General features: G+C 52.8%; 1 protein-coding gene across 4 annotated transcripts in view; it reads right to left on the reverse strand.

Moving 5' to 3' along the window:
- Positions 1-21,919, reverse strand: part of LOC116955844 (rho guanine nucleotide exchange factor 11-like) — a 123,630-nt gene that overhangs the window by 1,768 nt on the left and 99,943 nt on the right. For all 4 annotated transcript variants that reach the window (XM_076053626.1, XM_076053625.1, XM_076053624.1 and 1 more), the window contains exons 25-27: positions 19,469-19,791; positions 18,542-18,649; positions 8,921-9,006 (exon numbers count right to left, since the gene is read on the reverse strand). In XM_076053626.1, the coding sequence (XP_075909741.1) occupies positions 8,921-9,006; positions 18,542-18,649; positions 19,469-19,791 (517 nt within the window). The remainder of the gene's footprint in view (positions 1-8,920; positions 9,007-18,541; positions 18,650-19,468; positions 19,792-21,919) is intronic.

Below are 21,919 nucleotides of genomic sequence, written 5' to 3' on the forward strand. Positions count from 1 at the left end.
GCAGCTTCTACAACAACAACAATAGCAGCTTCTACAACAGCAGCTTCTACAACAACAACAACAATAGAAGCTTCTACAACACCAACAATAGCAGCTTCTACAACAACAATAGCAGCTTCTACAACAACAACAGCTTCTACAACAACAACAATAGCAGCTTCTACAACAACAACAGCTTCTACAACAACAACAGCAGCTTCTACAACAACAATAGCAGCCTCTACAACAACAACAATAGCTTCTACAACAACAACAACAATAGCAGCTTCTACAACAACAACAATAGCAGCTTCTACAACAACAACAATAGCAGCTTCTACAACAACAACAATAGCAGCTTCTACAACAACAACAATAAGTTTCTACAACAACAACAGCTTCTACAACAACAACAATAGCAGCTTCTACAACAACAACAATAGCAGCTTCTACAACAACAACAGCTTCTACAACAACAACAGCAGCTTCTACAACAACAACAGCTTCTACAACAACAATAGCAGCCTCTACAACAACAACAATAGCTTCTACAACAACAACAACAATAGCAGCTTCTACAACAACAACAATAGCAGCTTCTACAACAACAACAATAGCAGCTTCTACAACAACAACAATAGCAGCTTCTACAACAACAACAATAAGTTTCTACAACAACAACAGCTTCTACAACAACAACAATAGCAGCTTCTACAACAACAACAGCTTCTACAACAACAACAGCTTCTACAACAACAACAGCTTCTACAACAGCAGCTTCTACAACAGCAACAGCTTCAACAACAACAACAATAGCAGCTTCTACAACACAACAATAGCAGCTTCTACAACAACAACAATAGCAGCTTCTACAACAACAACAATAGCAGCTTCTACAACAACAATAGCAGCTTCTACAACAACAACAATAGCAGCTTCTACAACAACAATAGCAGCTTCTACAACAACAACAATAGCAGCTTCTACAACAACAACAACAGCAGCTTCTACAACAACAACAACAGCTTCTACAACAACAATAGCAGCTTCTAAAACAACAATAGCAGCTTCTACAACAACAACAGCTTCTACAACAACAACAGCTTCTACTACAACAACAACAGCAGCTTCTACAACAACAATAGCAGCTTCTACAGCAACAACAGCTTCTACAAAAACAACAATAGCTTCAACAACAACAATAGCAGCTTCTACAACAACAACAGCAGCTTCTACAACAACAACAACAGCGTCTACAACAACAACAATAGCAGCTTCTACAACAACAATAGCAGCTTCTACAACAACAACAATAGCAGCTTCTACAACAACAACAATAGCAGCTTCTACAACAGCAGCTTCTACAACAACAACAGCTTCTACAACAACAACAATAGCAGCTTCTACAACAACAACAACAGCAGCTTCTACAACAACAACAATAGCAGCTTCTACAACAACAACAATAGCAGCTTCTACAACAACAACAATAGCAGCTTCTACAACAACAGCAGCTTCTACAACAAGAACAATAAGCTTCTACAACAACAGCAGCAACAGCTTCGACAACAGCAGCTTCGACAACAACAACAGCTTTGACAACAACAGCAGCTTCTACAACAACAATAGCAGCTTCTACAACAACAACAATAGCAGCTTCTACAACAACAACAATAGCAGCTTCTACAACAACAGCAGCTTCTACAACAACAACAGCTTCTACAACAACAACAGCAACAGCTTCGACAACAGCAGCTTCGACAACAACAACAGCTTTGACAACAACAGCTTTGACAACAACAACTGCAGCTTCTACAACAACAACAGCTTCTACAACAACAACAGCTTCTACAACAACAACAGCTTCGACAACAACAACAGCTTCTACAACAACAGCAACAGTAGCTTCTACAACAACAACAGCTTCGACAACAACAATAGCAGCTTCTACAACAACAACAGCTTCTACAACAACAACAGAAGCTTCTACAACAACAACAGCTTCGACAACAACAACAGCTTCGACAACAACAGCAGCTTCGACAACAACAACAACAATAGCAGCTTCTACAACAAAAACAGCAGGCTCTACAACAACAACAATAGCAGCTTCTACAACAACAATAGCAGCTTCGACGACAACAACAAAAGCAGCTTCTACAACAACAACAACAATAGAAGCTTCTACAACACCAACAATAGCAGCTTCTACAACAACAATAGCAGCTTCTACAACAACAACAGCTTCTACAACAACAACAGTAGCAGCTTCTACAACAACAACAGCTTCTACAACAACAACAACAATAGAAGCTTCTACAACACCAACAATAGCAGCTTCTACAACAACAATAGCAGCTTCTACAACAACAATAGCTTCTACAACAACAACAGTAGCAGCTTCTACAACAACAACAGCTTCTACAACAACAACAACAGCTTCTACAACAACAACAACAATAGAAGCTTCTACAACACCAACAATAGCAGCTTCTACAACAACAACAGCTTCTACAACAACAACAGCTTCTACAACAACAACAGCTTCTACAACAGCAGCTTCTACAACAACAGCAGCTTCTACAACAACAACAGCTTCTACAATAACAACAGCTTCTACAATAACAACAGCTTCGACAACAACAGCAGCTTCGACAACAACAGCAGCTTCTACAACAAAAACAACAGCTTCTACAACAACAGCAGCTTCGACAACAACAGCAGCTTCTACAACAAAAACAACAGCTTCTACAACAACAACAGCTTCGACAACAACAACAACTTCTACAACAGCTTCGACAACAACAACAACAGCTGTCCATGGGGGTGACCGTGGGGGTGTGGAATGGAACGACGGAGCGAGGAGATCGAGCGACATCTGTCCCCTGGCCTCTCGTAACCCCCGACTCCCGCACAAAGAGCTTCTTAGCTCATCGGATTGAGAGAGTTGAGAGAGTTGAGAGTCTGAGAGAGTTGAGAGGGTTGAGTGAGTTGAGAGTCTGAGTGAGTTGAGAGTCTGAGAGAGTTGAGAGGGTTGAGTGAGTTGAGAGTCTGAGTGAGTTGAGAGTCTGAGAGAGTTGAGAGGGTTGAGTGAGTTGAGAGTCTGAGTGAGTTGAGAGTCTGAGAGAGTTGAGAGTCTGAGAGAGTTAAGAGTCTGAGAGAGTTGAGAGAGTTGAGAGTTGAGAGTCTGAGAGAGTTGAGAGTCTGAGAGAGTTGAGAGAGTTGAGAGTCTGAGAGAGTTGAGAGTCTGAGAGAGTTGAGAGTCTGAGAGTCTGAGAGAGTTGAGAGTCTGAGAGAGTTGAGAGTCTGAGAGAGTTGAGAGTCTGAGAGAGTTGAGAGAGTTGAGAGTCTGAGAGAGTTGAGAGTCTGAGAGAGGTGAGAGTCTGAGAGAGTTGAGAGTCTGAGTGAGTTGAGAGTCTGAGAGAGTTGAGAGTCTGAGAGAGTTGAGAGTCTGAGTGTCTGAGAGAGTTGAGAGTCTGAGAGAGTTGAGAGTCTGAGAGAGTTGAGAGAGTTGAGAGAGTTGAGAGTCTGAGAGAGTTGAGAGTCTGAGAGAGTTGAGAGTCTGAGAGAGTTGAGAGTCTGAGAGAGTTGAGAGTCTGAGAGAGTTGAGAGTCTGAGAGAGTTGAGAGTCTGAGAGTCTGAGAGAGTTGAGACTCTGAGAGAGTTGAGAGTCTGAGAGAGTTGAGAGTTGAGAGAGTTGAGAGGGTTGAGTGAGTTGAGAGTCTGAGTGAGTTGAGAGTCTGAGAGAGTTGAGAGTCTGAGAGAGTTAAGAGTCTGAGAGAGTTGAGAGAGTTGAGAGTTGAGAGTCTGAGAGAGTTGAGAGTCTGAGAGAGTTGAGAGAGTTGAGAGTCTGAGAGAGTTGAGAGTCTGAGAGAGTTGAGAGTCTGAGAGTCTGAGAGAGTTGAGAGTCTGAGAGAGTTGAGAGTCTGAGAGAGTTGAGAGTCTGAGAGAGTTGAGAGAGTTGAGAGTCTGAGAGAGTTGAGAGTCTGAGAGAGGTGAGAGTCTGAGAGAGTTGAGAGTCTGAGTGAGTTGAGAGTCTGAGAGAGTTGAGAGTCTGAGAGAGTTGAGAGTCTGAGTGTCTGAGAGAGTTGAGAGTCTGAGAGAGTTGAGAGTCTGAGAGAGTTGAGAGAGTTGAGAGAGTTGAGAGTCTGAGAGAGTTGAGAGTCTGAGAGAGTTGAGAGTCTGAGAGAGTTGAGAGTCTGAGAGAGTTGAGAGTCTGAGAGAGTTGAGAGTCTGAGAGAGTTGAGAGTCTGAGAGTCTGAGAGAGTTGAGACTCTGAGAGGGGTTGAGAGTCTGAGAGAGTTGAGAGTTGAGAGAGTTGAGAGTCTGAGAGAGGTGAGAGTCTGAGAGAGTTGAGAGTCTGAGTGAGTTGAGAGTCTGAGAGAGTTGAGAGTCTGAGAGAGTTGAGAGTCTGAGTGTCTGAGAGAGTTGAGAGTCTGAGAGAGTTGAGAGTCTGAGAAAGTTGAGAGAGTTGAGAGAGTTGAGAGTCTGAGAGAGTTGAGAGTCTGAGAGAGTTGAGAGTCTGAGAGAGTTGAGAGTCTGAGAGAGTTGAGAGTCTGAGAGAGTTGAGAGTCTGAGAGAGTTGAGAGTCTGAGAGTCTGAGAGAGTTGAGACTCTGAGAGAGTTGAGAGTCTGAGAGAGTTGAGAGTTGAGAGAGTTGAGAGTCTGAGAGAGTTGAGAGTCTGAGAGAGTTGAGAGAGTTGAGTGAGTTGAGAGTCTGAGAGTGTTGAGAGAGTTGAGAGTCTGAGAGAGTTGAGAGTCTGAGAGAGTTGAGAGTCTGAGAGAGTTGAGAGTCTGAGAGAGTTGAGAGAGTTGAGAGTCTGAGAGAGTTGAGAGTCTGAGAGAGTTGAGAGTCTGAGAGTCTGAGAGAGTTGAGAGTCTGAGAGAGGTGAGAGTCTGAGAGAGTTGAGAGTCTGAGTGAGTTGAGAGTCTGAGAGAGTTGAGAGTCTGAGAGAGTTGAGAGTCTGAGTGTCTGAGAGAGTTGAGAGTCTGAGAGAGTTGAGAGTCTGAGAGAGTTGAGAGAGTTGAGAGAGTTGAGAGTCTGAGAGAGTTGAGAGTCTGAGAGAGTTGAGAGTCTGAGAGAGTTGAGAGTCTGAGAGAGTTGAGAGTCTGAGAGAGTTGAGAGTCTGAGAGAGTTGAGAGTCTGAGAGTCTGAGAGAGTTGAGACTCTGAGAGAGTTGAGAGTCTGAGAGAGTTGAGAGTTGAGAGAGTTGAGAGGGTTGAGTGAGTTGAGAGTCTGAGTGAGTTGAGAGTCTGAGAGAGTTGAGAGTCTGAGAGAGTTAAGAGTCTGAGAGAGTTGAGAGAGTTGAGAGTTGAGAGTCTGAGAGAGTTGAGAGTCTGAGAGAGTTGAGAGTCTGAGAGAGTTGAGAGTCTGAGAGAGTTGAGAGTCTGAGAGTCTGAGAGAGTTGAGAGTCTGAGAGAGTTGAGAGTCTGAGAGAGTTGAGAGTCTGAGAGAGTTGAGAGAGTTGAGAGTCTGAGAGAGTTGAGAGTCTGAGAGAGGTGAGAGTCTGAGAGAGTTGAGAGTCTGAGTGAGTTGAGAGTCTGAGAGAGTTGAGAGTCTGAGAGAGTTGAGAGTCTGAGTGTCTGAGAGAGTTGAGAGTCTGAGAGTGTTGAGAGTCTGAGAGAGTTGAGAGAGTTGAGAGAGTTGAGAGTCTGAGAGAGTTGAGAGTCTGAGAGAGTTGAGAGTCTGAGAGAGTTGAGAGTCTGAGAGAGTTGAGAGTCTGAGAGAGTTGAGAGTCTGAGAGAGTTGAGAGTCTGAGAGTCTGAGAGAGTTGAGACTCTGAGAGAGTTGAGAGTCTGAGAGAGTTGAGAGTTGAGAGAGTTGAGAGTCTGAGAGAGGTGAGAGTCTGAGAGAGTTGAGAGTCTGAGTGAGTTGAGAGTCTGAGAGAGTTGAGAGTCTGAGAGAGTTGAGAGTCTGAGTGTCTGAGAGAGTTGAGAGTCTGAGAGAGTTGAGAGTCTGAGAAAGTTGAGAGAGTTGAGAGAGTTGAGAGTCTGAGAGAGTTTAGAGTCTGAGAGAGTTGAGAGTCTGAGAGAGTTGAGAGTCTGAGAGAGTTGAGAGTCTGAGAGAGTTGAGAGTCTGAGAGAGTTGAGAGTCTGAGAGTCTGAGAGAGTTGAGACTCTGAGAGAGTTGAGAGTCTGAGAGAGTTGAGAGTTGAGAGAGTTGAGAGTCTGAGAGAGTTGAGAGTCTGAGAGAGTTGAGAGAGTTGAGTGAGTTGAGAGTCTGAGAGTGTTGAGAGAGTTGAGAGTCTGAGAGAGTTGAGAGTCTGAGAGAGTTGAGAGTCTGAGAGAGTTGAGAGTCTGAGAGAGTTGAGAGTCTGAGAGAGTTGAGAGAGTTGAGAGTCTGAGAGAGTTGAGAGTCTGAGAGAGGTGAGAGTCTGAGAGAGTTGAGAGTCTGAGTGAGTTGAGAGTCTGAGAGGGTTGAGAGTCTGAGAGGGTTGAGAGTCTGAGAGAGTTGAGAGTCTGAGAGAGTTGAGAGTCTGAGAGTCTGAGAGAGTTGAGAGTCTGAGAGAGTTGAGAGTCTGAGAGAGTTGAGAGTTGAGAGAGTTGAGAGAGTTGAGAGTCTGAGAGAGTTGAGAGTCTGAGAGAGGTGAGAGTCTGAGAGAGTTGAGAGTCTGAGTGAGTTGAGAGTCTGAGAGAGTTGAGAGTCTGAGAGAGTTGAGAGTCTGAGTGTCTGAGAGAGTTGAGAGTCTGAGAGAGTTGAGAGTCTGAGAGAGTTGAGAGAGTTGAGAGAGTTGAGAGTCTGAGAGAGTTGAGAGTCTGAGAGAGTTGAGAGTCTGAGAGAGTTGAGAGTCTGAGAGAGTTGAGAGTCTGAGAGAGTTGAGAGTCTGAGAGTCTGAGAGAGTTGAGAGTCTGAGAGAGTTGAGAGTCTGAGAGAGTTGGGAGTTGAGAGAGTTGAGAGAGTTGAGAGAGTTGAGAGTCTGAGAGAGTTGAGAGTCTGAGAGAGTTGAGAGAGTTGAGTGAGTTGAGAGTCTGAGAGGGTTGAGAGAGTTGAGAGTCTGAGAGAGTTGAGAGTCTGAGAGAGTTGAGAGTCTGAGAGAGTTGAGAGTCTGAGAGAGTTGAGAGAGTTGAGAGTCTGAGAGAGTTGAGAGTCTGAGAGAGGTGAGAGTCTGAGAGAGTTGAGAGTCTGAGTGAGTTGAGAGTCTGAGAGAGTTGAGAGTCTGAGAGGGTTGAGAGTCTGAGAGTCTGAGAGAGTTGAGAGTCTGAGAGAGTTGAGAGTCTGAGAGAGTTGAGAGAGTTGAGAGAGTTGAGAGTCTGAGAGAGTTGAGAGTCTGAGAGAGTTGAGAGTCTGAGAGAGTTGAGAGTCTGAGAGAGTTGAGAGTCTGAGAGAGTTGAGAGTCTGAGAGAGTTGAGAGTCTGAGAGTCTGAGAGAGTTGAGAGTCTGAGTGTCTGAGAGAGTTGAGAGTCTGAGAGAGTTGAGAGTCTGAGAGAGTTGAGAGAGTTGAGAGAGTTGAGAGAGTTGAGAGTCTGAGAGAGTTGAGAGTCTGAGAGAGTTGAGAGTCTGAGAGAGTTGAGAGTCTGAGAGAGTTGAGAGTCTGAGAGTCTGAGAGAGTTGAGAGTCTGAGAGAGTTGAGAGTCTGAGAGAGTTGGGAGTTGAGAGAGTTGAGAGAGTTGAGAGTCTGAGAGAGTTGAGAGTCTGAGAGAGTTGAGAGAGTTGAGTGAGTTGAGAGTCTGAGAGAGTTGAGAGAGTTGAGAGTCTGAGAGAGTTGAGAGTCTGAGAGAGTTGAGAGTCTGAGAGAGTTGAGAGTCTGAGAGAGTTGAGAGAGTTGAGAGTCTGAGAGAGTTGAGAGTCTGAGAGAGGTGAGAGTCTGAGAGAGTTGAGAGTCTGAGTGAGTTGAGAGTCTGAGAGAGTTGAGAGTCTGAGAGAGTTGAGAGTCTGAGAGTCTGAGAGAGTTGAGAGTCTGAGAGAGTTGAGAGTCTGAGAGAGTTGAGAGAGTTGAGAGAGTTGAGAGTCTGAGAGAGTTGAGAGTCTGAGAGAGTTGAGAGTCTGAGAGAGTTGAGAGTCTGAGAGAGTTGAGAGTCTGAGAGAGTTGAGAGTCTGAGAGTCTGAGAGAGTTGAGAGTCTGAGAGCGTTGAGAGTCTGAGAGAGTTGAGAGTTGAGAGAGTTGAGAGAGTTGAGAGTCTGAGAGAGTTGAGAGTCTGAGAGAGTTGAGAGTCTGAGAGAGCTGAGAGAGTTGACAGTCTGAGAGAGTTGAGAGAGTTGAGAGAGTTGAGAGTCTGAGAGAGTTGAGAGTCTGAGAGAGTTGAGAGTCTGAGAGAGTTGAGAGTCTGAGAGAGTTGAGAGTCTGAGAGTCTGAGAGAGTTGAGAGTCTGAGAGAGTTGAGAGTCTGAGAGAGTTGAGAGTCTGAGAGAGTTGAGAGTCTGAGAGAGTTGAGAGTCTGAGAGAGGTGAGAGTCTGAGAGAGTTGAAAGTCTGAGTGAGTTGAGAGTCTGAGAGAGTTGAGAGTCTGAGAGAGTTGAGAGTCTGAGAGTCTGAGAGAGTTGAGAGTCTGAGAGAGTTGAGAGTCTGAGAGAGTTGAGAGAGTTGAGAGTCTGAGAGAGTTGAGAGTCTGAGAGAGTTGAGAGTCTGAGAGAGTTGAGAGAGTTGAGAGTTGACAGAGTGGAGAGTCTGAGAGAGTTGAGAGAGTTGAGAGAGTTGAGAGTCTGAGAGAGTTGAGAGTCTGAGAGAGTTGAGAGTCTGAGAGAGTTGAGAGTCTGAGAGTCTGAGAGAGTTGAGAGTCTGAGAGGGTTGAGAGTCTGAGAGAGTTGAGAGTTGAGAGAGTTGAGAGAGTTTAGAGTCTGAGAGAGTTGAGAGTCTGAGAGAGTTGAGAGTCTGAGAGAGCTGAGAGTGTTGAGAGTCTGAGAGAGTTGAGAGTCTGAGAGAGTTGAGAGAGTTGAGAGTGAGAGTGTTGAGAGAGTTGAGAGAGTTGAGAGAGTTGAGAGTCTGAGTGAGTTGAGAGTCTGACCTGCAGGTGCTGGAGGTTCCTCTGGATGAGTTCCACTTCCCGGAAGACGTCCGACGGCAACGCGGTGGCACGCGGCCGCCCCTCGTCTGAACAACAACAAACAGAAATAAACAACAACAAACAGAAATAAACAACAACAACAAACAGAAATAAACAACAACAACAACAACCCCACGTGGTACGCACTCACCGCCCGCTCGCGTACAGAGCGGGGCGGAGGGCGACTGGGAGACGCGAGGAGCAGGAACTACACACGAGCGGGGAAGGCCTCAACAATTGCCCAAGTTCTGTGGTCCTCTATCTATTTGTACTATTTTTGTTATTGTCAACAAGTGTAAGGTCCCCGCCACCGAGCTGCCGATTCCAAGCGTGGAGGGGAAAACCGGAGAAAGATCCACCCGGCCGCAGGGAGAGAGAGACAGAGAGAGACAGAGAGAGAGACAGAGAGACAGAGAGAGACAGAGAGAGACAGAGACAGAGAGAGACAGAGAGAGAGACAGAGAGAGACAGACAGAGAGAGAGACAGAGAGAGACAGAGAGAGAGAGACAGAGAGAGAGAGACAGAGAGAGAGACAGAGACAGAGAGAGACAGAGAGAGAGACAGAGAGAGACAGAGAGAGAGAGAGAGACAGAGAGAGACAGAGAGAGAAAGACAGAGAGAGACAGAGAGAGAGACAGAGAGACAGAGAGAGAGACAGAGAGAGAGACAGAGAGAGAGAGAGACAAAGAGAGACAGAGAGAAAGACAGAGAGAGAGACAGAGAGAGACAGAGAGACAGAGAGAGACAGAGAGAGACAGAGAGAGAGAGACAGAGAGAGAGACAGAGAGAGAGACAGAGAGAGAGACAGAGAGAGAGAGAGAGACACAGAGAGAGACAGAGAGAGACAGAGAGAGAGACACAGAGAGAGACAGAGATAGAGAGAGAGGCGGAGAGAGAGAGAGAGACAGAGAGAGAGACAGAGAGAGAGGCGGAGAGAGACAGAGACAGAGAGAGACAGAGAGAGAGACAGAGAGAGAGAGACAGAGAGAGACACAGAGAGAGACAGAGATAGAGAGACAGAGAGAGAGGTGGAGAGAGAGACAGAGAGAGAGACAGAGAGAGAGACAGAGATAGACACAGAGAGACTTTTACTTTTAAACAACTTTTATTGCTGCCAGCAGCAAAAGCACTGGAGGCGATTTCGAAATGAAATACACAAAGTCACCAGCAACACAAATGAAAATAAACGTTACAAATCCACGCGCTGTGGCGCTAAAAAGCACCGCGCACAACACGAAATAAAAGTCACGTGGTGGTGGTGGTGATCATCGCGCACGCCACGGTGACGAGCGAGCGCTTCAGAAGGTGAACACGTGGGGGGTGCCGTCCACGCTGGTACAGAGAGGGGCTTGTCCGGCTCCCCAGCGTTCGAAGAAGACGCGCTGCACATCACCGACACGTGGGTGTGTCACGTGGCGTGCTCCAGCCGGAGCCGCGCCTTGAGCAGGCCCCTGAACACCGGAAGCAGCACAGAGTAGCCGTCAGTGTCACCTTGCAGCATCTTTTTTCTTGTTCTGTACATCGCCAACTTCGCCTGAGCACAGGCGAAGTTGGCGAGGTCATGGCGTTTGTTAGCCAGGTAAGGCACCACCCCATGTACCAAGCTGCTGTTGTAGAAGGGTACCCCCAGTTTCCTGAAGATGTCCCCCAAAAGGCGGAACATTGGTTTGAGGCGCTGGCAGTGTAAGTATCGGTGGGGCAGATCCTCCCTGGCACCGCAGGTGATGCACCAAGTCTGTTACCCCCGGCGAGATTCGACTGAGCCACACGGCCGATGGCAACGTGCAGTGTGCCAACCTCCCCCGGAGGTCACCGCAGCGTTTGGCTACGGGAGACACCTTGTACATTTGTTTCCACTGAGGGGCGGTTGCAATGAGGGGAGAGAAATGGTCTCTCCATTTTGTGTCCGGCAGGTCGGCCAGGTCCCGGGAATGCAGCGCCTTGACACAGCCACGTGTACAGCGCTGTGTTTGGGGCACTCTTCAGGGGCAACGTTCCTGCAGCCTCGGAGCTTCAGCAGCTTGCCAGAGTCGCTGTGGCCGGGCGGCTGCGTGCAGGAGAAGCACAACTCCAGGAAGGAGGAGGGGGGGGGGGCCGCCACCATCCCCCGGTGCCTCCAGCTTCAGGCGCAGCTCCTTCATGGCACGGAGCGACGTCCCGCAGCGGCTTCTCCCCGGCGAGCGTGGAGCGGAGTCCCGCGGTGTTGGCTATCTCAGCCGCGGGCTTCCACTTGGGCTGGTGGGCCTGCACGAGGTGGAAGACTGTCCGCAGCCCTGCTGATGTGAGGCGTTGAGTCAGGGTCCTCTCTCCTCTGATCCCCTGGAAGAGGCCGTTGCAGAACAAGGCCTCGTTCAGGAACCGTGCGAGGTCGTAGGGCGCCGTGCGCGTTCTGCTCCACTCGAAGCTCCGCCACGCGTCCAAGAGGCTCCGGTGACAACCTGGCAGCCTCGTGTAGTCGACCAGGCTCAGGTCCATCAGGAAGAGCTCCAAACCGTACCCCAGGCACCCCCCCCCCCTGCATTCCTCAGCAGGGCAAGGGCCGGCGACTTCCAGGGTAGCTCCTCCCGCTCGTACAGCGGCCGCCTGACTGCCATGACCCTGAAACTCGTGACCCTGGCGGCAACGTCCACCAGACCCTGGCCGCCCTCGCCCACCGGCAGGCGGAGAACGCCCGGCCTGAGCCGGTGCTTCCCATGCCAGACGAAGTGCGCGAGTGAGCGGTCGACTCTGGTAAGTAGCCAAGCAGGAGGCTGGAGGGCCTTGGTCTTGTGCCACAGCGCGGACGCTGCCAGGGTGTTAGCGATGAGCACTCGGCCCCTGAATGACATCTGCGGAGCGAGGCGTGGTGCCCATGTCAGTAATTTAGCCTCGATCGTGTCGGCCGGCTCGGTCCAGTTGTTCAGAACGACGTCACGTGGTTTCCCCAGGTAAACCCCCAGGTACTTGACTCCGTCGTCCCGCCAAACGACTCCTCCTGGGAGGAGCACAGAGCGAACGCCGCCTCGCGACCCCAAACACAGAGGGGGCCTCGCACTTGGCCCAGTTGACCCTGGCGGAGGAGGCCCTCTTGTACGCTGCAACCGCCTGGCAGAGCGCGGAGGCGTCGTGCGCGTCGTTGAGGACGACACGCACGACGTCCTCAACGACGCATCACGTCGTCGTCTGCGTAAGCCGAGAGCTTGATGACCGCGTTCTCGGGTCCCGAGACTTTGAGGCCAGTCAGATTTCGTCTCAGGTGGCGTAGCAGTGGCTCAATGGACAGGGTGGTACAGCAGCCCCAAGAGGGGGCATCCCCATCTGACCCCCCTCGTCACAGGGAAAGGGGACGCCGAGCCGCCGGTTTATCTTCAAGAGGTTGGATGTGCCCCATGTACAAGAGCCTAACGTGCGAGATGAAGACCTGGCCGAAGTCGAGCGACGTTAGGAGTTTGTCCAAGTACTCGTGGCTCACCCTGTCAAAGGCTTTCTCCTGACCTAAGAAGAGGAGGTCTAAGTCCACGTTGTGCGCTTCTGCAAGGGAGATTACGTCTCTGGCCATACCGATGTTGTCGTATATGCACCGTCCGAGGATGCAATGCGACTGTTCCGGCAGGATCAGCTGACCCAGCGCTGTCTTGAGATGGTTTGCCACCACCTTGGAGAAGATTTGTAGTCGGCGCACAAAGAGGGACACGGGTCGCCAGTTCACGAGGAGGCACAGGTCCCCCTTCTTGGGTAGCAGCGAGACCACCGCTCTCCTGCAGCTCTGTGGGAGTTCCCCCTTCTGCAGGCTCTCCGTCAACATTTGTAGTAGCGGAGGGCCAAGCTCATCCCAGAAGGCCGCGTAAAACTCAACCGGCAGGCCGTCAATCCCCGGGGCTTTACCAGCTGCGAGCCCTTTCACAGCGGTGTGGAGCTCCTGCTGCAGGGTGACGGGGCTGTCCAGACGATCCCGCTTGGGGACTCCTAAGGTAGGGCCCCCGTCCAGTAGCTCCCGGACAGCCTCGTCGTGTATGGTTTCGGCGGCGAAAAGATGCGAGTAGAAATCCCTGGCGGCCTTGGCGATCTCGCTCTCAGATGTTGCTGTTTGTCCATCTGGAGTTCGCAAACTGGAAATTTTCCTGGTGTTGGCCGGTGCTTTGTTTAACCGGAAGAAAAACTTAGAGGGAGAGAGTCCATCTGCGACAGGTGCTGCATCTTTTTGCACACAAAAGCACGACGTGCCCGCTTGTCCGTGATGGACCTGAAAAGCCGCTGCTTCTCCAGTAGCGTCTCACCCTGCTGTGTGCCGTGGGGTGAGCTCAGCTCTGCCTCTAGCGCCAGCAGCTCTCGTTCTGCAGTTGGCGCGCCACCTCGTTCTTGGCGGCGGCGTGCTGGCTCGTGAACTGCTGACAGAGGACCCTGACCCGCGCCTTTATGTTGTCCCACCACAGCTGGTGGGAGCTGAAGCTGCCTTTGGTAGGCAGCCACTGAGCCCATAAGGCTTTGAAGGTTTCTCTGAAGTCGGTGTCATCAAGCAGCTGCACGTTGAGTCTCCAGTAGGCGCTGTGCTGCTCCGCTCTGGGAATTCGCAGTAGCACAGAGACCAGGTGGTGATCCGAGAAACCAGAGGGTACGATTTTACTGTCCCCGAGCAGGTTAACGCCGCTTGCGTTGACGTACGGTCGGTCGAGCCTGGCAAGGCTTATCCTGCCTTGAGAGCCGCAGCGGCACCAGGAGTACTGCCGCTGGGCTGGATGCTGTAGTCGCCACACGTCACGCAGATCCAGTCTCCGCACGAGCTCGGCGAGCGGCCGTGCGGACTCAGGGTGAGGTTCGGCGGTGTTGCGGTCGAGAGCCGGGTCGAGGGTGCAGTTAAAGTCTCCCCCCACGACGGCGAGCAATGTCGTCCATGTCGTCTGTTGCCAGCGTGTCCCGCAGCGCGCAGAAGAAGAGTTTCCTCTCGGGGGCCTTGCTCGGCGCGTACACGTTATAGCACCCGAGGCAGGATTTATTCAGGACGAATTCGACAGAAATTAAGTGACCTTTGACGATTTCTTTGAAGGAGACACTCTCTGGTGCAAGCTGCGAACTGAGCACAATCGCCACGCCGGCGAGGTTGTCCTCGGCGTGGCTGAAGAAGGCCCGACCGCCTAGGAAATGCTGGCGTTGGGCCTCCAGAGTGGCCCAACGCCAACTCGAGGTGAGTTTCCTGGAGGAGAGTCACATCTGGCCAAGGTGAGTTTCCTGGAGGAGAGTCACATTGGGTCAAGGTGGGTTTCCTGGAGGAGAGTCACATCTGGCCAAGGTGAGTTTCCTGGAGGAGAGTCACATTGGGTCAAGGTGGGTTTCCTGGAGGAGAGTCACATCTGGCCAAGGTGGGTTTCCTGGAGGAGAGTCACATTGGGTCAAGGTGGGTTTCCTGGAGGAGAGTCACATTGGGTCAAGGTAGGTTTCCTGGAGGAGAGTCACATTGGGTCAAGGTGGGCTTCCTAGAGGAGAGTCACATCTGGCCAAGGTGGATTTCCTGGAGGAGAGTCACATTGGGTCAAGGTGGGTTTCCTGGAGGAGAGTCACATTGGGTCAAGGTAGGTTTCCTGGAGGAGAGTCACATTGGGTCAAGGTAGGTTTCCTGGAGGAGAGTCACATTGGGTCAAGGTGGGTTTCCTGGAGGAGAGTCACATTGGGTCAAGGTGGGTTTCCTGGAGGAGAGTCACATCTGGCCAAGGTGGGTTTCCTGGAGGAGAGTCACATTGGGTCAAGGTGGGTTTCCTGGAGGAGAGTCACATTGGGTCAAGGTAGGTTTCCTGGAGGAGAGTCACATTGGGTCAAGGTGGGTTTCCTAGAGGAGAGTCACATTGGGTCAAGGTAGGTTTCCTGGAGGAGAGTCACATTGGGTCAAGGTGGGTTTCCTGGAGGAGAGTCACATTGGGTCAAGGTAGGTTTCCTGGAGGAGAGTCACATTGGGTCAAGGTGGATTTCCTGGAGGAGAGTCACATCTGGCCAAGGTGAGTTTCCTGGAGGAGAGTCACATTGGGTCAAGGTGAGTTTCCTGGAGGAGAGTCACATCTGGCCAAGGTGAGTTTCCTGGAGGAGAGTGACATTGGGTCAAGGTAGGTTTCCTGGAGGAGAGTCACATTGGGTCAAGGTGGGTTTCCTGGAGGAGAGTCACATTGGGTCAAGGTGGATTTCCTGGAGGAGAGTCACATCTGGCCAAGGTGAGTTTCCTGGAGGAGAGTCACATTGGGTCAAGGTGAGTTTCCTGGAGGAGAGTCACATCTGGCCAAGGTGAGTTTCCTGGAGGAGAGTGACATTGGGTCAAGGTAGGTTTCCTGGAGGAGAGTCACATTGGGTCAAGGTAGGTTTCCTGGAGGAGAGTCACATCTGCTCCCTGACAAAGCGGCAGATCTGGTCCCACCTCTTGTCACTGCGAGCGCTGTTACAGTTCAGACTGGCAACCTTAATAGCTGAAGCCATCATGTAGTTGTGTGGTGGTGGTAGTGTTAACAGTAGTTGCGGGGGGGCTGGGTTACTTCTGGGCAAAAGTAAGCTCCTTCTTCGCCTTGCGCATGAAAGCTTTCAGGCAGTAGCATTCCTGAGTTGAGAAACCAAAACCTGTCGCTGTTGCGGCAAATTTGTTGGGATGCTTTGAGGAAAACGTTGAGGTCAGGAAAATCGACCCCGACCCTGACTTGACGCTTCCTGAAAGTTTCCCCGAGGAAGCTGTGGATGTCCCCAGGTGAGTAATCGCACTCGCTGTTGACTTGCGAGTAGCTGAGCTCACTCACGTCGTCCTCTCCTTCGGTCTCCGACACCTCGTCGTCAAGAGTCCTCCAGCTCGTCAAACCGTGACTCGACAGAAACCTCGTTTGCCATCGGTGATGGCAGGGCCTCATCGGGAAGAGGGTGGCTGCCCTCTGGTAGTGGAGGGTCTTTTGCTCTCCCCTCGGGTGAGGCGAGTCGGCCTTCGTCGCCTTCCTGCGGCATGGCGCCGTCAGGCGCCGCGCCGGCCGGTGGTTCCTCTCGCTCTGAGGATGCCGAGGCGGCGTGCGGCGGTGGCGGTGTTGGCGGTCCTCGTCCCACCGTGTTGTCCTCAGACGGGTCGCCGTCGAGATTGTCTTCGTGCTCATTCCCCGCAACGCCGTCTAGGACGGCGCTTGCTGGGGGGCGTTGCTCGTCCTGCTCTGTGACTTTTGGGCAGGGCTCGTGATCGGCGGTGGCCGCGTGTTTAGGGTTAGGGGCCGCGTGGCCTCCTCCGCCGTGGCCGGGCTTGGCCCTGCGCTTGCGCGAGGTGACGAGGGTGAAGCCCTCGCCGTCGTCTTCGTCGTCGTCGGTGGGCGGCTTTGTGCGACCGGTCCCCGAGTCAGCGTCCTGCTGCTGCAGCAGCTGCTGGCACTCGTGCAGTGGTGGCTGCTGCAGCTGCTGGTACTCATGCCGTGGTGGCTGCTGTTACTGCAGCAGCAGCAGCTGGCACTCGTGCTGTGGTGGCTGCTGCTGCTGAGGTTGCGGTAGCTGCGACTGCTGCTGCTGCTGCTGAGGCTGCGGTGGCTGTGGCTGCTGCGGCTGCGGCTGCGGCTGTTGCTGTGGCTGCTGCTGCTCCTGTTGTTGCAGCTGCTGCTGCCGCTGCAAAGGCTGCGGCGGCTGCTGCTGCTTTTGCCGGCACTGCTGCGGCTGTGGTGTCTGCTGCTGCTGTTGCTGCTGTTGGCGCTGTTGCTGCTCCTGCTGCGTGACGTTTGTTGCAGGTTGCACGTTTTTTTCCTTTTGGTTTGCCCGTGCAATTTGCACGGGCATGACCGAAGCCACCGCACACGTAACAGCGTGGCAACGCGGCGGACACATACACGGTGTAGGCGTAGTGTACTTAAAGTTCACGTTGAGTTCCGTGTTGTTGCCGTCTAAAATCAAGAAAGTTTGTCGCTTAAACGACAAGACGTGCGCCATTTCTGGGTCCCGTGTGCGCCCAGGGGCAGCGTGACGATGCGGGACACAACTTTGCCAAACCGCTCGAGGTCTCGTTGTAGGTCGGCAGTTTTGAGGAAAGGTGGCGGGCGTTGGAGACGAGCACTTTTCGCGCGGGGGAGGAGAGAGGCGCGCATTGCACAAATATCTCCCCCCTGAAGGTGAGCCCCGTGGCGATGACGCGCGCCGCCATCTCCGCGTCGGTGAAGAGGACCACGTAGCCAACGCGGTTCATGGGAGTCGCGGCGACGACGTTCCGCTTCCCCACGCACTGTCCAGCAGCGGCGTCTATCACGTCGTCCACCTTTGTCTCAGGTGGCGGGAAGCAGCACAGTCCCTGTTGGGCGGTCCTCCGGCGTGGCATGGCATTTGTAAGTAAGTAAATCAATAAATAAAGTGTATGTAAATAAATCAACGTCGTTAGCTGCACGAATGAAAGGAGAGAACAAGACAAGAAGAGATGAGTGGTGAATAAGAGTGGGGTGGGGGGGGGGCGCAGGGTGGCAACGGGAGAGAGGGGGGGCCGTGAGCAGGTGTTGTCACGAGCGTCCCGTGGCGTGATGGGTGCTGTGGGGGCAAGGAAGCAGCAGTGCTGAGAGAGAGGGGGGAGAGCGGAGAGGAGGGGAGTGAGAAAGAGGAGCGATTTTAATGCTTGCAGTAAAGCAGAAGAATAGGAAGGATGTAGCAGAGGGGGGGAGGAAAGGTAGTGGGTGCAGGGCTGTGAGCAGGCCGCAGGCTTGCCGAGTAAACGAGTGCGATGAGAGGAAGAAGAGCTGCAGAAGTGAGAGACATCACGAGCCTGTGTTGTTGTTGGAGGCGCTCACAGAGGCGGAGGGGAGAAGAAGATGAGCACTCGAAGATGAGTGGAGATTTAAAGAGGTAGCTGGAAAGTGCAAAAAACGAACGTCAGGCGAGGCTAGGATGCATACATAAAACTAGGGCCTCACTGGCAGGTAATGTAATCGCCAGGAGCACGGGTAGACACACCCTCTTCCCAGCATGCACAGAGAGAGAAAGAGAGAGAGACAGAGAGGGGCTGGTCAACGTGCTCTTCGGCCACGCCAAGCTCGCCATATACAGGGCGAGGAAGGTGGCCCTGGAGGGGAAACGTCCGGCCAGCAGCCTGGGCATCTTCCGCGCTCCGGTCGGAGCCAGGGTGTGGCCGGAGTTCCGCCGTGCGCGGCTGACCCACGCCGTGCCGGCCTTCAAGGTGCAGTGGGCGCTGGAGGAGGCCGTGTGCTCGGTGGCAGATGATGGAGAGCTCTGCATGAAGATCTAAGCTACCCGTCGGAGGCCGTTTGACTGTGGGAAGGGCTGCGTGCAGGTGCAGCACTTGTCGTAGTTATAAAGAAAAAAGAGAGAGCGAGAGAGAGCGACATGGAGTAGGAAGAGAGGGGGCAGAGAGAGAGGGGGGGCAGAGAGGGGGGTAGAGAGAGAGACGTAAATACGCAGCAGCAGCAGCAGCAGGCGTTGTGAGGGTCGGGACCGACCCTGCGACCCCCTGCACACCGGGCGAGGCGGTGGGCAGCGGCGCGTGGTGCTGATGGGAGCGGTACCGTGAGCGGTACCGTGAGCGGTACCGTGAGCGGTACCGTGAGCGGTACCGTGAGCGGTACCGTGAGCGGTACCGTGAGCGGTACCGTGAGCGGTACCGTGAGCGGTACCGTGAGCGCTGCCCTCGTCCTCGTCGATGCGCAGCTCCACCGCGTCTCCCTCCTCCGCCGCGGGCGACGTGGCCAGCAGGCGGCCCAGCATCTCCCGCAGCCTCAGCACTGCGCACGCAGACAGAGCCCCCCGCCCCGTGTGGGCCAGCGCTGGTGACAGGCCACCCGCGGCACGCTGGCGCCAACGCTGGCGACAGCGCTGGCGACAGAGTGCCGCATGCGTCAAGCGCCGTGATGAGGCCTCCCTTGCCAGTATTAAATCATGGTTGTCGGGTTTTCCCCTTTCTGGCAACAAAACAGCCGTGCCAAGATGTTAGAGCACCAAACGGAAACCTTTGACAAGGAAGCATGTTGTGCATTAACCACAATACTTGTGCATTAACCACAATACTTGTGGTCAGAATGCAAAGCACAAACACCCTCCGAGAGCCGGTGGTTCTTTCGCTAAAGTGACGTAGGTAGAAAGAATAATAAAAGGTCGCGACGTTCCGATGGCAACGCGAGCAATCGTCATCTGACTTTAGCCAAAGAACCAAAAGAGTGTGGATCCCCGCAGTCACGAAAGCTTCGAATGAAGACGATACTCTGCGAGCATACGCATTGTCCTTGAGACTGATTGGTCCCCACACCAGAGACGGGCGTGGGACCGGGCCGAGCGTGGGACTGGGCTGGGCGTGGGACTGGGCCCAGCGGGGGACCGGGCCCAGCGGGGGACCGGGCCCAGCGGGGGACCGGGCCCAGCGGGGGACCGGGCCCAGCAGGCCGAGCGGGCAAGGTTAATCGCAGAGGTCCCAGTTTGGTGTCTGGACATCTCGACGCGGCTGTTTGGTTGCCAGAGAGGGGGGCGACCGAGGCCGTGGGGCGAGCACCGGGGGGGGGGAGGGGGGGGCTACCCGGGGGGCACCCGTGGCAGCGGCGCGTCCTCACCGGCCTCCACGGCGGGGCCGGCCAGGCCCTCCTCTCCCGCCCCGTCCACGACGGGCGCCCACCGCCGTGGCGGCGGAGACGGGGAGGCCGCGGAGTCCGGAGAGAGCGGCCCCGGGGAACTCCCCGGGGGGGCGTCGTCCGCGTGGGGGGAGAGCCCCCCGGCACGCTCGTCGGCGTGGGGGGGGGCGGCCTCCTCGTCCTCCTCCACGTCGCCCCCCACTCCCCCCACCGCGGCCACCTCCTCCGAGTCGCCCCCCACTCCCCCCACCGTGGCCACCTCCTCCGAGTCGCCCCCCACTGCCGCCGGCCCCTCCTTGTGGGCGCTGCGGAAACAGCCAGCAGAGAGCACAACGCCAGCAACAACTCTCACTCACACACACTCACATTCACACACTCACACTCACTCACACACACACTCACTCACATTCACACACACTAACACACTCACACTCACTCACACACACACTCACATTCACACACACTAACACACACTCACATTCACTCACTCACACTAACACACTCACACTCACATTCACTCACTCACACTCACTCACATTCACTCACACTCACTCACTCACTTACACACTCACACACACACTCACACTAACACACTCACACTCACATTCACTCACTCACACTCACTCACATTCACTCACTCACACTAACACACACACACTCACATTCACTCACTCACACTAACACACACACACTCACATTCACTCACACTAACACACACTCACACTCACTCACTCACACACTCACTCACACTCACTCACATTCACTCACACACACTCACTCACACTCACACACACTAACACTAACACACACTCACATTCACTCACTCACTCACACTAACACACACACACTCACACTAACACACTCACACTCACTCACTCACACACTCACACACACACACTCACACACACACTCACACACACACACACACTAACAAAGACAAAGATCCCCCATATAGCCTTGACAGACTGTAGGAGCAAGTGCTGTTAGCGAGCACCTATGAAGGCCGGAACGGTACACGAGGGGGTGGGTGGCCAGCACCACGCCCGACCGCCTTTGTCTCCCTAGTGGCAATGTTTACACACCACACCAGGTACTCATTTGAGGCTGAGTCGACCTAGGGGAGGCCCGGGACCGGTTCAGATAATCGTCACTGGTGTTGGCCGTGAGCGGGAATCGAACCCGGGTCGCCAGGTTCATAGCGCAGCGTAGCGCTAACCGCTACACTATCGCTCCCCACAACACACACTCACACACTCACACACACACACACTCACATTCACTCACTCACATTCACTCACACTCACTCACTCACTTACACACTCACACTCACATTCACTCACTCACACTCACACACTCACTCACACTCACACACTCACACACTCACTCACACTCACTCACACACTCATACTCATACACTCACACTCACTCACATTCACTCACACTCACTCACACTAACACTAACACACACTCACACACACACACACTCACATTCACTCACACTCACACACACTCACACACACACACACTCACACACACACTCACACACACACTCACACACTCACTCACACTCACACACACTCACACTCACTCACACACTCACATTCACTCACACACACTCACTCACACACTCACACTCACACACACTCACTCACACACACTCACATTCACTCACACTCACTCATACTCACACACTCACACTCACTCACACACACTCACATTCACTCACACACTCACACACACACACATTCACTCACACTCACATTCACTCACACTCACTCACTCACACACTCACACACTCACACACTCACTCACACACACACTCACTCACATTCACTCACACACACTCACACACTCACACACTCACTCACACACTCACATTCACACTCACTCATACTCACACACTCACTCACTCACACACACTCACTCACACACTCACAAACACACACTCACTCACATTCACTCACACTCACTCACACACTCACTCACTCACTCACATTCACTCACACACACTCACACACACACTCACATTCACTCACACTCACACACACTCACGCACACACTCACACATTCACTCACACTCACTCACACACTCACACACACTCACACACTCACTCACACAACAACAACCGCCTTTAACCACTAAGTGGCGGTGACGTCACCACGACGCTTGTGCCAGGCTATGTGCACCCTGAGGCCACGTGAAGTGTCGAACGCCCGCTGGCAGGAGGTCACGGGGCAGAACCAGGTGCCACGGGTCGACTGACTGAGATGACTGGCTGATGCACCACCTGTGCCCCCTACTGTGCCAACCTGCTGTGCTTTAGCCACCTGGCGCTCCGCTCGTTGTTGTGAGCGTCGCTCCTCCGCCCTCCGTAGTTGTTGGAGGGCGACTGCCTCCAACTGCCCAGTAGCATCCTTCACGAGCCTCCTCCA

This window comes from Petromyzon marinus, chromosome 62 (genome assembly GCF_048934315.1).
Source record: "Petromyzon marinus isolate PM22_M1 ecotype Great Lakes invasive population chromosome 62, UKy_Petmar_22M1.pri1.0, whole genome shotgun sequence".
In the NCBI taxonomy this organism is placed as follows: Eukaryota; Metazoa; Chordata; class Hyperoartia; order Petromyzontiformes; family Petromyzontidae; genus Petromyzon; species Petromyzon marinus.